The sequence below is a fragment of the Centruroides sculpturatus genome, unplaced genomic scaffold (assembly GCF_000671375.1).
Source record: "Centruroides sculpturatus isolate CEXI.00-Female unplaced genomic scaffold, Cexi_2.0 scaffold77, whole genome shotgun sequence".
Taxonomy (NCBI): domain Eukaryota; kingdom Metazoa; phylum Arthropoda; class Arachnida; order Scorpiones; family Buthidae; genus Centruroides; species Centruroides sculpturatus.
Window position 1 is genome coordinate 804,742 of NW_019384320.1, and position 12,724 is coordinate 817,465.

The window sequence follows — 12,724 nt, forward strand, 5'->3', positions numbered from 1 at the left end:
TCAGTATATTGGTCACCCGGGTTCGAATCCGAACGGGTCGAAAAATCCCCAGGAATTTTTCGGGGGGTGGTCCGTTCGGATACGTCGGGCCCCGTCCCTCACCAACCGGCAGCCCCATTGTGGGTTTGGCCGAATCCTTAATAGGCTTGCTTAAAGAGTCCGTCTAAGTGCCCACAGGGCGAAAGGAGTTTAAAAAAATAGATAAATATTTATTAATTTTAATTAAATAAATAAAATTTATTTGTAGTATAATTTTTTGAATTGAATCACTAAATTGGCAAACTGATTTTATTTAAGATTTTGAAAGTTAAAATGATTTTTGATCGGTGACGTCATTTGGCAAGAAAGCAGAAGAGCAGGAGGAAGATGTTCAAGAGGAAGTTAAGTGCGTTGGGATTTCATAAAACTGACGACTTCGATGTAAATTGTAAGTTATGACTGTTAAAGAATATGTATCCGAATTAAGGTATTACGTATAGACCGGACAATATTAAAATTTCTATGTCAATTTACAAACGATTTCTATTTCGTATCTTCGATTGATGCCACCAGCAATGAGTAAAAATAAATAAAATATTTTCGTTATTTCTAATTTATTATTTCTTTGGAATCAATATCGAATTATACCATTATTATTGGGTGTACCTTTTATTTTCTTTACATTCGTATTGTAGATAGTTAATTTATGTAAAAAGATATTCTATGTAAAATACACAATGTATAATTTATTAAAAGTTCAGTGTAATGTCTATAGCATATAATTATACTACAATGAGTGTAAGTTTACAAAACGTGTCGGTTTATGTGAATTATTTACTGATAAATGACTAATTAAACCGTAATTCTTGCTATTCTCTCGCTTTATTCGACGGGCGCATTGCCTGGCAAGATAGCTTTAATATGGCTGGGTAAGTGAGACGGTGACGTAGCCCGTTTGGTTTGAAATGGACTGTCTGCTTGCTTCTCTGTCTGTATTAAATCTACTTCGCTAGGCAATGTTTTAATGTGATTTGTTTTGCATATTTGCTGTATATTGATTTAATATGAAATGTGACTAATGATGATTTCGTGTATGAGATAAGTTCCGTGAAAAACTGGAAAAATGCTGTTAGAGTTGGGAGAGTGAGCAATGGTGTAGTAATTTTGATACACGAAACTTCTGAGTCAGAGGTAATAGTAACTGTGACGCATTTTGATGCGTGGGAATGTGAGATGACGGGCCTATAAAATGGTGGTGCCTCTCCGGCGGGACGTGAAGAAAGAGAAGTGTAATGTTGCCCGATTTTTGACAAAAACTGATTGACATCCATTGACAAGTGCAGGTGTACAGTAAGATGACAGTAAGATTCTCTGTGGCATTCGTTGTTGTGATTGCAGCTGTGGAGAATTTTCCACAGAACTGTGGCTGTTTTTGAACTTTAGAACTCTACTCATATACCTGGGTGCAGTGCAAGATTGCCAGTTGAATTTACTATTGCTTCTGACTTTGAAGTTTCATGTGTCAAAATTACTATGCTATTGTTCATCCTCTCAACTCTTCATGGTACTTTTCTGGTTTTTTATTGAACCTGCCTTGTAGAAAGCATTAAAATTTAAAGATAGATTAATTCTTACTTAGTAATAAAGTATTGAAATTAAAGTATTTATTTTCCAGCCTCTACAGATTTACAAAGTCTTGTTGTATGGTTAGAAGATCAGAAAATTAGGCATTATAAAATTGAAGAAAGAGAATGTCTTCGAAATATTGGAAATACCAATTGGAAAGAAAGCTTTTCAAAGGTATAAATAAATATAAAATATATTTGAATAGAACTGCATTAAGACAGCCAAATTGAACATATACAATAAAGTGATTATTGATTTGCTGGATTAGAGATTATCAAACTGATGAAATAACAAATGTTTTTAGCTGCATTTATCAGCTTCATCTTTAAAAAAATTTTATAGTATTATTGTAGAGACCCTTCTTCCTTATACTGTGTTTGTGTACCTTGATAATTTCATGTTTAGTGTTATGCTGAACATGCATAAATTATCAAGGTATACAAACACTAGCACTACATTACGCTATCAAGTTACAAACTATCAAGATACACAAACTCTAGAAGTACTAATTATCATCATGGGTTGTGAATGTAGCTAGAGCTGTTGAACTATGGCCCTTCTCAGAATCATATTGGTGCATTTTGATTCTTGTTGTGAAGTGTCTGAATGCATCTAATGTGAACACTTTTGTTGAAAGATAAACAATTCAACTACAATTGTATGAAAACAAAAAAATTTAATTTGTTTTTAAAATTTTTTTCTACATTACAGAAAATTTCGTTATAATTAGAGATGGTGCAAATACTCAAATACTAGAAGGGATTTTGAATATTATGTTGATAAAAAATAAACTTGAATACTGTATTACAAATATCTCCAAAAGTACAGTCACAGTGATATATCTGGAAGTAACCAAAGGGGGACTAACTCAAAAATTAAAAATATTTGAATAATTAATAAGTACTTTTTATTAACATGTGCATGATGATCTATTGCAGATGATGTGTTAAATTATATTTGTCGTCATAAGTGTTTTTAAAAACAATGGTTTGAAGTTTAAAGAAATAAATTGTTTTGGTCAATGGTATCTCCTTGTATCTGCCACTATGTACAAAGTGTCTCTTCAGCACATGTAGTTTAATTTGTGACAAGAAAAGAAACAGACTGGATCCTGAACATTTTTTGAATTGTTTTATTAAATAAAAATTAGCAATAAGTGAGAATGAGAACAATTATTTTATGATAAAATGTCAACTAGGACATATTTATTATTATACTGGATAACTGATTCTGCAAATTAAGTAAGCAAATTCAGAAAAACAGTCTTTATTTATACAGGTGATAAATAAAGACTTTTTCTGAATTTGTTTACTTAATTTGCGGAACCAGTTATCCAGTATAATAAGTCCTAATAATAGATATGTCCTAGTTGACGATTTATCTTAAAATTATTTAATTAAGGACACAAAGGCATATAAATTGAATGAGAACAATTCTTTGCTAAGCTATTGTAGTTGTGATGTAGTACCTAAGAAAAGCTAATTTAAAACTCAGTCAAAATTAAAAGTTTGAAGTTTAATTTTTTAGAATTTAGTAAATTGTTTTTCTTTTTACTTTTTGTTTCACTTTATTAATATATTGAACTAAGTAAAACAAATTAAATCATAAATATTAAATAAATTATTAACTAAATAAGTTATATAAAGTAATTAATTTCCCTAAATGTTTGGGGTATTTGAGATCTAATATTAGAATTTGATGTTCAGATTTGAGAAAAGTGATATTTACCCATCTCTATAAAATCAATAAATACTATAATATGCTTCTGGTCTAGCTTAGTATATACTTGTGAGCACTATGTTGTCCTCTCTATTCCTAAACTTTTTACACCATCTCTAGACACAAGATCAGCTTTAGAACATCAATTTATTTTCCAAAAAAGTATGCATTTTGGACCTACAGTCCCTCATCAGCTTCTTTACAAATATTTACAAAATTGACACATCCATGTCTACGAAATGTACTGTACAATGAAATCTTAATGATTGGCAAATTATCTATTACATATCCAATCATTATGTATATAATTAAACATGTTGATATGATGTTTATAGCAATATAATTAAAACAAGCACTACACAACATTACAAGCTGGCCAACTGTTGTAATATTGTGTAATGTTTGTTTTAATTATATTGCTATAAACATCATATCAATATGTTTAATTATATACTGTACATAATGATTGGATATGTAATAGATAATTTGCCAATTGTTAAGATTTTATTGTACATTTCGTAGACATTAATGTGTCAATTTTGCAAGATATAATGATATATTTGAGGTTTGAAAAATGTTTAATTACAGTTAATAAGTGATTTCTATAATCCATGTAATTTTTGTTTGTTTAAATTTAGACTTTCAAATAATAGTACTAGTTTGTTTTTGGTTTGTACATTTAAAAATTGAAATATTGTGTTTCAATTTTTAAATGTCATTATTTTATTTATACAACATATATTCATATATATCAGATACTTTTTTATTTTATTTATTGCATAAGTATTACTTGATTTAATTCAAAATTTAAATAAATTAACAAAATATCTTTACATGAAATGCCTTCAATATTATAAAATTATTGAAAAAATAAATTTTAATATCAAAGATCACCTAACCCCTTTGACAATTAACAGTGTCAGCATATAGCAAATTGCATTTGCTATATACAACACATAATTGGTTGCTTGAGTAAATACTGAGCAAACAGACTTGTTGATCTGCATACAATAAGACTACTAGTGTCAACTTACAACATACAAAAAAGCTGCAAAGATTTAAACAAGTTTTTATACTTAGTTGGTAAAAAATAGACTGAAGCAAAATCAAGATGTTTGAAAATAAGCTCATGTGTTATCTTATAAAATGGTTGTTTTGGTTCTTCTAAATTACTGTGCATAAATTTTGTCAAAGGTACTGAAAAAGAATAAAGGAATGTTATAATATACTGAAGTTGTTGTGATAAGTTTGGCAAAACAGCACTAACAGGTTGCTGAAATAACACTTTAGTAAATTACAGTGGTTCTTTAGTTCAGTTTTTGAACTGGTTTGCATTGCTTTAAATTATTGAAAAACATCATTGAAATAAGCAAATAGTGTAAATAAAAATACATTTATAAATATTAATAACACTTATAAGTAACAGAAATTAAGTTAAAAATGACAATACAAAATTTAATCTAGATTACTAAAAATAACATTTTAAGGATTTATTTTAGATAATTCATTTTTGATAGTCAAATAATGAAAACTATTAAAGTTTTAAAATGTAATAATTTTAATATTAATATTTCTAAAAATTTTTATTGTTACAGAATATTTATATCAAGCATGTGATTTCTATTTGATATATTATTACATAAATTATAGCTATTTTACAATTACAATTATTTTAAAATATTTTATTTATTAATGATGTATGTTATACATTTTATATTACTAAACATATATGTATATATTTCTCTTCCAGTATCTGAATGATGTAGGATGTCCATTTAACCATGATGATACAGCTGCTGTTATTGATTGGCTTCTTGGATTAGCTGTTCGTTTGGATTATGGTGACAACAGTAAGTTTTGTCTATTTTTAAAATATATTATTTGAAGGTGTTTAAAAAAATACAATTGTTTCAAAAGTAAGCATTCTTGGAAAATTTATATATTAATTGAAAGAGTGTTTCAGTATTAGTTTAGTTTGAGGAAATAGCTAGGGTTAAAACACAGTATTCATGAAGCAAATTAATTAAAGCTCTTATCCTGTAGATGATGCTGCTGAAGAGAGATTTGAGAAAGGTGCAATGGTTTAGTTGTGGTGGAGTGGCAAAAGTACAATGTCTATGGGATAAACATGTGTTGAAGTAGTAAAACCTTTTACTACTTCCACAACTTTTCTCACAACTGTGAGGAAAGTTGTGAGAGACTGGATGAGATGGAAATTTTAATTAATTATATATATATCAAATTTTATATATCAAAATATATCAAATTTGTTTAGAATAATGCTTAAATTTCACATATTCTACAAAGAAAAATTTTCCCAACACTAAAAATGAAAGGAAGTGATCGCATCTGTGCCTGGATTTACTTCCATTTCAAAGGCAACACATCTTCCGAATGTATGTGTCACCAGAAACTTTCATCTGAAATTTATCCATTGATCAAAAAACTTAACATTGCCTAAAAGGGGCATTGAAATCAAGGGGGAAGACCCCAAAATAAAAGACGAACATCGAAAACAAAGAGAATCTGCCTATCCATATCCTGGTGCAATTGTATTACAGCCAAGTTCTACTGTTGATCCTGTCAACAGCTGCTGTCACCGGACCATAGCTGTGTTTATCTACTGGACATTTGACCAAAAAGACCAAAAACTGCCCCATCCAGGAGTATTACCCAATTCAGTGGAAACCTTTTCACTCCTTCGTCAAGACTATCCACGGCATCAATCAACCTACCAATCAAGGTATTTCACATTGTGCATAATAATGTAAGCTCTCTCTCTTGGCTAGGAATTTGTTAACTTCAATACTCAATTATGTTACACTATATAGCTTTATCCAATTTAATTGCTATTTGAAAGCTATAACGGAACTCTGTTATTGTGACCGGAGGGTCAGCACCTCTTTAGTGCCTCATCAGGACTGACACCACTGTGTCTTCAGGATAGACACAGAAACCTTAACGGCTGCAACTTCGGAATTTGCACAAGTGGTCATGTGTGCAGGCAACCAAATTCAGGATGGAGGGGAATTGAGAGACAGCTGATCAAAAGTGAATCTGCCAGATACAAGGGTAACAAGGTAACAATTAAAATAACCGATTTAATTCAACAAAAAAGAATACGATCAAGAGAGAGAGTTTATAATAAACTGCAAGTTGGCAAAATACCTTGATCAGTGGCTTGATTGTTGTGTTGTTGATCGAAGATCATAGAGGTGGCAATGTCTTAGTCTCTTTTTGTGTCTGGTGTGTCTTTTGTACTGGATCGTCTTGGATCATTGGAGGGAATTCATTGGCTTCTCAGGTTCGGGAATGGCAACAGGATCGGAATGGAGATCGGAGAAAGGCAGATGAAATGGTCAGTGATAGAGCACGCACACACACACACGTCAGAAAGGAAGCTGGATCAGTGAACTCTTGGACTCTTGACGACCCCTTGTCCTTGAGTCACTCCTTTTATACCTCCAAGTCACATTATCATTTTTCACCAATTGTGAATTTTTGTTATTAGTTCCCAATGACACATTCGATGAGTTCCCTGGGAAAGGAAACGACTCCAAGGAGAGAGATGCAATCATCCTTTGGTAATAAAATTAGAAAACTTTCAAAAGACGAAAAATGAATTTTCTCTCCCAATTTTCGTCAAGTCCAACTCTCACATTATGCTATGTATACATGTAAATAATTTACAAAAATAAACGGGTATTTTTCCTTTATAATTAAGTTGTAGTGTGCACTTCTTTTGGCTGCGTTCTCTCTCAGGCTGTCTCCATCCTGGACCCCTAGTGTCCATGCATGCGACCGCTCACGTGTGAACGAACGAATTACCATCACTGATCCTGACATGGGCATCGCCGATCTGGTGCCAACCCTTTGGTCACAACTTACACTTTGAGAACCATGGATATAGAATATAAAGGAACAAGTAAATTATTCTAAACAAAAGAGAAAAATTATCACACAACCAACAGCTAAGCAAAATTAGTAATACTCTCAAACCTCAACAAAAGCATAAAAATTGTACATAAGAAATTTAAAAATGATGAGATTAAATTTAAAAAAAAAATTTGCATATGGAGATCGAACCCAAAAACAGCCTCTAAATGCGATGCTCTAACTAACCATGCCACACTGCTGCTTCGTGAATCAGTCTTCTGTATTGGTATTAATGGTTGTTGGAAACTTTTATCCTAATTTTTCCAAGAATGTCTTAATAGTGGGTCCTACAGCTTTGGTAGAGTTTAAGTACAAGTAAATACAGTTTAACCTGCTTATAACGTCATCCATGGGACCGGCAATTTTTTGACGTTATAACCGAGTGTCGTTATCTGCGGGGTCATAATTTCAGTTCCATAAAAATATCAAGTCTGTTTAAGAATCTATTATAAAATTCATTAATTTAATATCGTATGTATAAAAGTGCAAACTAAATATTTAAATCAACTTTTTTTACATTATTATGTCTAAATTTACAATGATGTAATTAAAAATTTCAAAAATTATTTTTTATAAGAAATTTTTATTTGTCAAGTTTCGATAATGGCGGCACTTTCGGTTTTAACGCCTGGATGATAATTTTCTCGTTTCTTGCTTATCTATCAATGGACATGAAGTCCAATATATTTCACTTTTAGGTTAAATTAATGTATATCAATTAAAAAAAACAATAAAAATATTCACTTAAAAAAAGTCAGTTATTTTAGATTGTAAACTACAACACGAGTATGAGAGCTATGCAGACTAACCCACTGTCACGTCGTTTAAAGAGGTGGCACATCTCACCCCACCGAATCAGGTGGTGACAGTACCACCCACAATCATTCTAGGAAGGGACTCTGACTGAACACGTAGTATTTTCTTTGATAAATAAAATTTATAATTTAATTTTGTAAATTTAAGAGTTCTTCAAATATGACGTTAAAACAGGGTTTTATGTCGTTACAAGTGGGTTTTTTAACATTATCTAGTATAGTAAAATCGTGGGACCGATAAAAATTTGACGTTATATTAGGGTTGTCGTTACATCCGATGTCGTTATAATCGGGTTAAACTGTACTATACACCACAAAATTTTGTCAAAATTGGTGATGACAAACTGCCAGGTTTTCCTTGTAAGTAGGACAAACTGAAATCATCTTTCAATTAATGTATTAATAAATTTAGAAATATTTTTGAAATATCCATTATGCTTTATTAATACAATCAGACCTTCTAAAGTCAATTTTGGAATTGAAACTTTTAAAGTATGACTTTGTAAGGGAAACTGTAACTTTTTAAAATTCAAGTACAGTTTAATAATAATTAAAATAGTGTTTTACAAATACAGTGGTACCTCAGGATACGAACGCCCCAGCATACGAAATTTTCAGGATACGACACGAAATTCGAACATATTTTTGCTCCACAATACGAACAAAAACTCACCATACGACGTTACATCAGTTCACAGCGCCATTTTCTATTCACTTCTGTTCATTGGTCTCAGTCCACGTGTTTGCTTCGTCGTGGAAGGATCTCGCTCAATGAAGGAAATCTTGAGATATTATCAGAAAGTGACTGATTTTATTGAAAAGAAACATCCCGAAAAGGTTCACACTGGCCGTATTGCTGCTCGGAGTAATCGCATTTGCCTAAGTCATTTTATAAACATTTTAAAAAGTAGGCAAAGCCAAACCTCTTTGGATAGATATTTAACCAAGCCACCTCTATCCAGTGAAAGCGCTGGTGAAAGTGAAGGAAATAAGGCAAAAAGCAGTGAATAAAAATTAAAACAAAAAATATAAAACAACACTAATTTTTTTAATCTTTTCTAAGTTATTTTTAAGTTATTGTTACATTATGTTATGTAGGTTAGATTTTAGTATCATTTCCATTCTTCCCCTCCTCCGCCATCAGTTTACACCGCCACCTTCGTCTATTATCAAAAGTAAAGTGCAAATAAAACTATATATTTTTAAAATTAATTATTATTCTATTATGGTTATTTATACATTTACAACTACAAAACGCACTTTTCAGTGTTTTCCTTACTATATTTATTATTATTTTTTAATGTACTACTTAGCTTTAATTTGAGTGTTTTTTCGTTGGAACGAATTATTTGGTTTTACATGTAATCGTATGGGGAAAAATGATTCACCTTACGACATTTTCATGATACGATCTCAGTTTCGGAACGAATTAATTTCGTATCCTGAGGTACCACTGTATTATTTTAATTATTATACTGTTGACTACAAAAAGCTTATAAAATATAGATATTTGTTTTAAAGAGCAAATGTGATTATTTTGAGTTAGATTTTGATTTTATATAAAGACAAAATTACTTTACTGTAATTTTTTGGTTGTCACTGGAAATAGTAAACATTTTTTGAACTTTCATTGTTTCAATGTTATAAACACATTGACTTATAACTTCAGATCTTTTCAGTTAACTTTTGTATTTTCTCATGATCATCACTAATAGAAAATAGATGCTGGTTCATTATGCAGTTTAATTTGTTTAATATGATGATGATGCTTAAAATTATGAAGCCATCCATGGAGAAGATGTTTTTTTTAACATTCGTTGTTTTTTTGACAAGTTATATTTTTTCAACAATTGTTAAACCACTAATTAACTTTCATATTTTTGAAACATTTCAAACAATTGATTATCTATTTCTTGAAGTATAAGCTGTCTGTTTCTAAATTTTGAATCAAAATTTTGCATATTATAGAATAGTTAGTAGAAATTGAGAGTTTAAATTAATTTGTTGCTGAAATTGCAAGTTTCCTGTAATTGAAATGCAGTTCACATATATGATAAAGTAATCTTTTTTGGTCATAAGATGATATGTGCTTTTCATTTTCTTTCTCATATCAAAAATGTATAAGCATCGTGAAATATTACTTATGAATGAACTGCTTTACTGTTAGTGACAAAAATGTATGGTCATGCTAAGACATTACTTGTTAGTCTTATAAACAAAACCTTCGCTAATATGTTTACGGCACCATCAGGTTGATTATATATTAAGCATAAGCAGGTACAGTATAAGCAGGACTAACAAATTAATTGTGACTTTTTATTTGTACTGGATTGCCTTTTCTTGTAATTGTTATGGGTAAGCATAAAATGCTTGAGAGAATGAATCATACAGGAATAATTCTCTCTCCATCTTAATTGTATTCCTGTATGATTTGTTCTCTCAAGCAATTTTATGCTTACTCATAACAACTGTGACTTTATATATTATAGAAGTGTTATTTTAGCATCATTGATTTGTATAGGGCCAAATTTGGATTGCCCATTTGTGATTTAATATAAGAATATTTTTACTAATATGTTAGAATATTAAATACAGTAGAGCGTCGATTTTCCGAATCAATTGGGGACTGGGGTTGTTCGTATAACTGATATTTCGGATAACCGATTTATGTACAAAAAAATAGTTTAACGTATCCGATGTCGAAATTTTTCTCTGTTGCGTGTCGCTTCGCGTTGAATTTTCGTCGATGTTAAGCCTAACAAAGACTATTGTATCGTTAAAAATTATTTTTTTATTTTGTACAAACAAAATAAATATATTGAAAAATATAAAAACAATAAAAAATTATACTTCAGATGTTAATTTAGTATCAAAAACGTAAAATATTTCAGTAGTCCAAGACATAGCCAAAGATTGAAGTGCCACAGCACTGGCAAAAATTTAAATTTTCTGACTGGAATTCTTTCGGATGATTGACTTTCGGAAAATTGATGCTCTACTGTATAATCATTATTATTAAATTTTTACTAGGAGAAAAATATAAAGACGCTACTTCAGAAAATATTAAAAATAAAATAAATGCTCCTGTGGTAGTACAGAAGAATCCTTTAGACAATCTAGATTGTAAGTTACCAGTTATTTTATAAATATTATTATTTAATTTGAATATATTTATATGAAATATTATTTTATGTTAATTTTTGTAAAATATTTAAATTTTTATAGTTGATAGTCCAGAATTTAAAGCTGGAGTTGCATCATTGGCTTCATTATTAAATATTACTCAACACCCTAATCATTTAATTACATTAAAAGTAAGTTTTGTTTTAATCTGCTAAAATTGAAAATGGTTTTGAAGATATCACAATGTGTATAAATACAAACAACATATTTACTCACATTATTATTATAATAGTATAATCATATTGTGCAGTTATAAATTGTTAAGTATTGATACTGTTTCTTAGATTTGATGATGTCTTTTTTTAATATCTTTCACTGTTTCAGAAATAGGTTCAATTAGATAAGGAATTAATAATGTCATAAATATTTTTTGTAAATTATCATACATTTTTTCATTTAAAAATTGATGTAAATTTGCATAAATTTCTTAGAGGTGGACAAGGTTTACCTTCTCTTAAATAAACTAGCAAACCTTCCTCTAACTGATTTTCCCGAGGTGACCCACACACAGCTAGGTCTCCCTGATTTTTATAAATGTATTGATTATTTTGATCAAATTTTTTCCTACAAATATTTTAATGGTCTTCTCTCTTCTAAATTTCTTTTTTCTTTTTGTATGTGTTCCTTCTAGAGATACAACATGTTTGTACTCCCCATATGCTCGTTGTTTATCTTACGTTTAAATCTTTGTTCTTCAGGCATCAAAAGATTGTTACAATTATTGAAGAATTTTACTTTCTGAATCTTCATAGGTTTAAATCCATCTGTAAAAACTCTCTTATGTTTGATCTACTCACTGATTTTCGTGCCATTCACAAAAATGTTCTTTTATTTTGTTATGTATGTTTAATTTTACTCTTTGGGCTTGTTATTCAGGGGTCAGCCATTATTGTCAATATGATATTGCTGTACATTATTGTGAAATAAATAAATAAATACATTTTTAATCATGAGACAAAACACATACAGTAGAGAGTCGTTTATCTGAAAGTCAGTTATCCAAAAGAATTCCAATCGGCAAATTTAAATTTTCACTAGTGCTGTGGCACTGCAATCTTTGGCTATATCTTGGGCTACTTTAATATTTTTTTTGTTCATGTGTGTGTTTTAGCTGGCAGCACTGGCACTTTTGTGTGGTGTTTTTCTGAGGACTGTGTGTCGTGCTGAATCGAACATTTTTGATACTAGATTAACTTCTAAAGTATAATTTTTTTTGTTCTTATATTTTTCAATATATTTATTTTGTTTGTAAAAAATAAGAAATAATTTTTAATGATACAATAGCCACGATTATTATTTTAAAAAGTTTACATTAGGCTTAACGTTGACGAAAATTCAATGCAAAGCGACACACAACGGAGAAAAATTTCAATGTGGGATAGATTAATATATTTTTTTGTACATAATTGGTTATTCGAAAAATAAGTTATCTGAACAACCTCAGTCCCCAATTGATTCGGATAAAC

At 30.0% G+C, this 12,724-nt stretch overlaps 1 protein-coding gene across 1 annotated transcript in view; it reads left to right on the plus strand.

Annotated features, from left to right (window-relative positions):
* LOC111625300 (UPF0568 protein C14orf166 homolog) overlaps nucleotides 1-12,724 on the plus strand; it is a 19,371-nt gene that overhangs the window by 1,611 nt on the left and 5,036 nt on the right. The window contains 6 exon segments of the mRNA XM_023368426.1: nucleotides 298-427; nucleotides 1,655-1,779; nucleotides 5,075-5,174; nucleotides 11,106-11,198; nucleotides 11,301-11,408; nucleotides 12,231-12,265. Of these exon segments, the coding sequence (XP_023224194.1) occupies nucleotides 367-427; nucleotides 1,655-1,779; nucleotides 5,075-5,174; nucleotides 11,106-11,198; nucleotides 11,301-11,408; nucleotides 12,231-12,265 (522 nt within the window). The 5' untranslated portion in view covers nucleotides 298-366.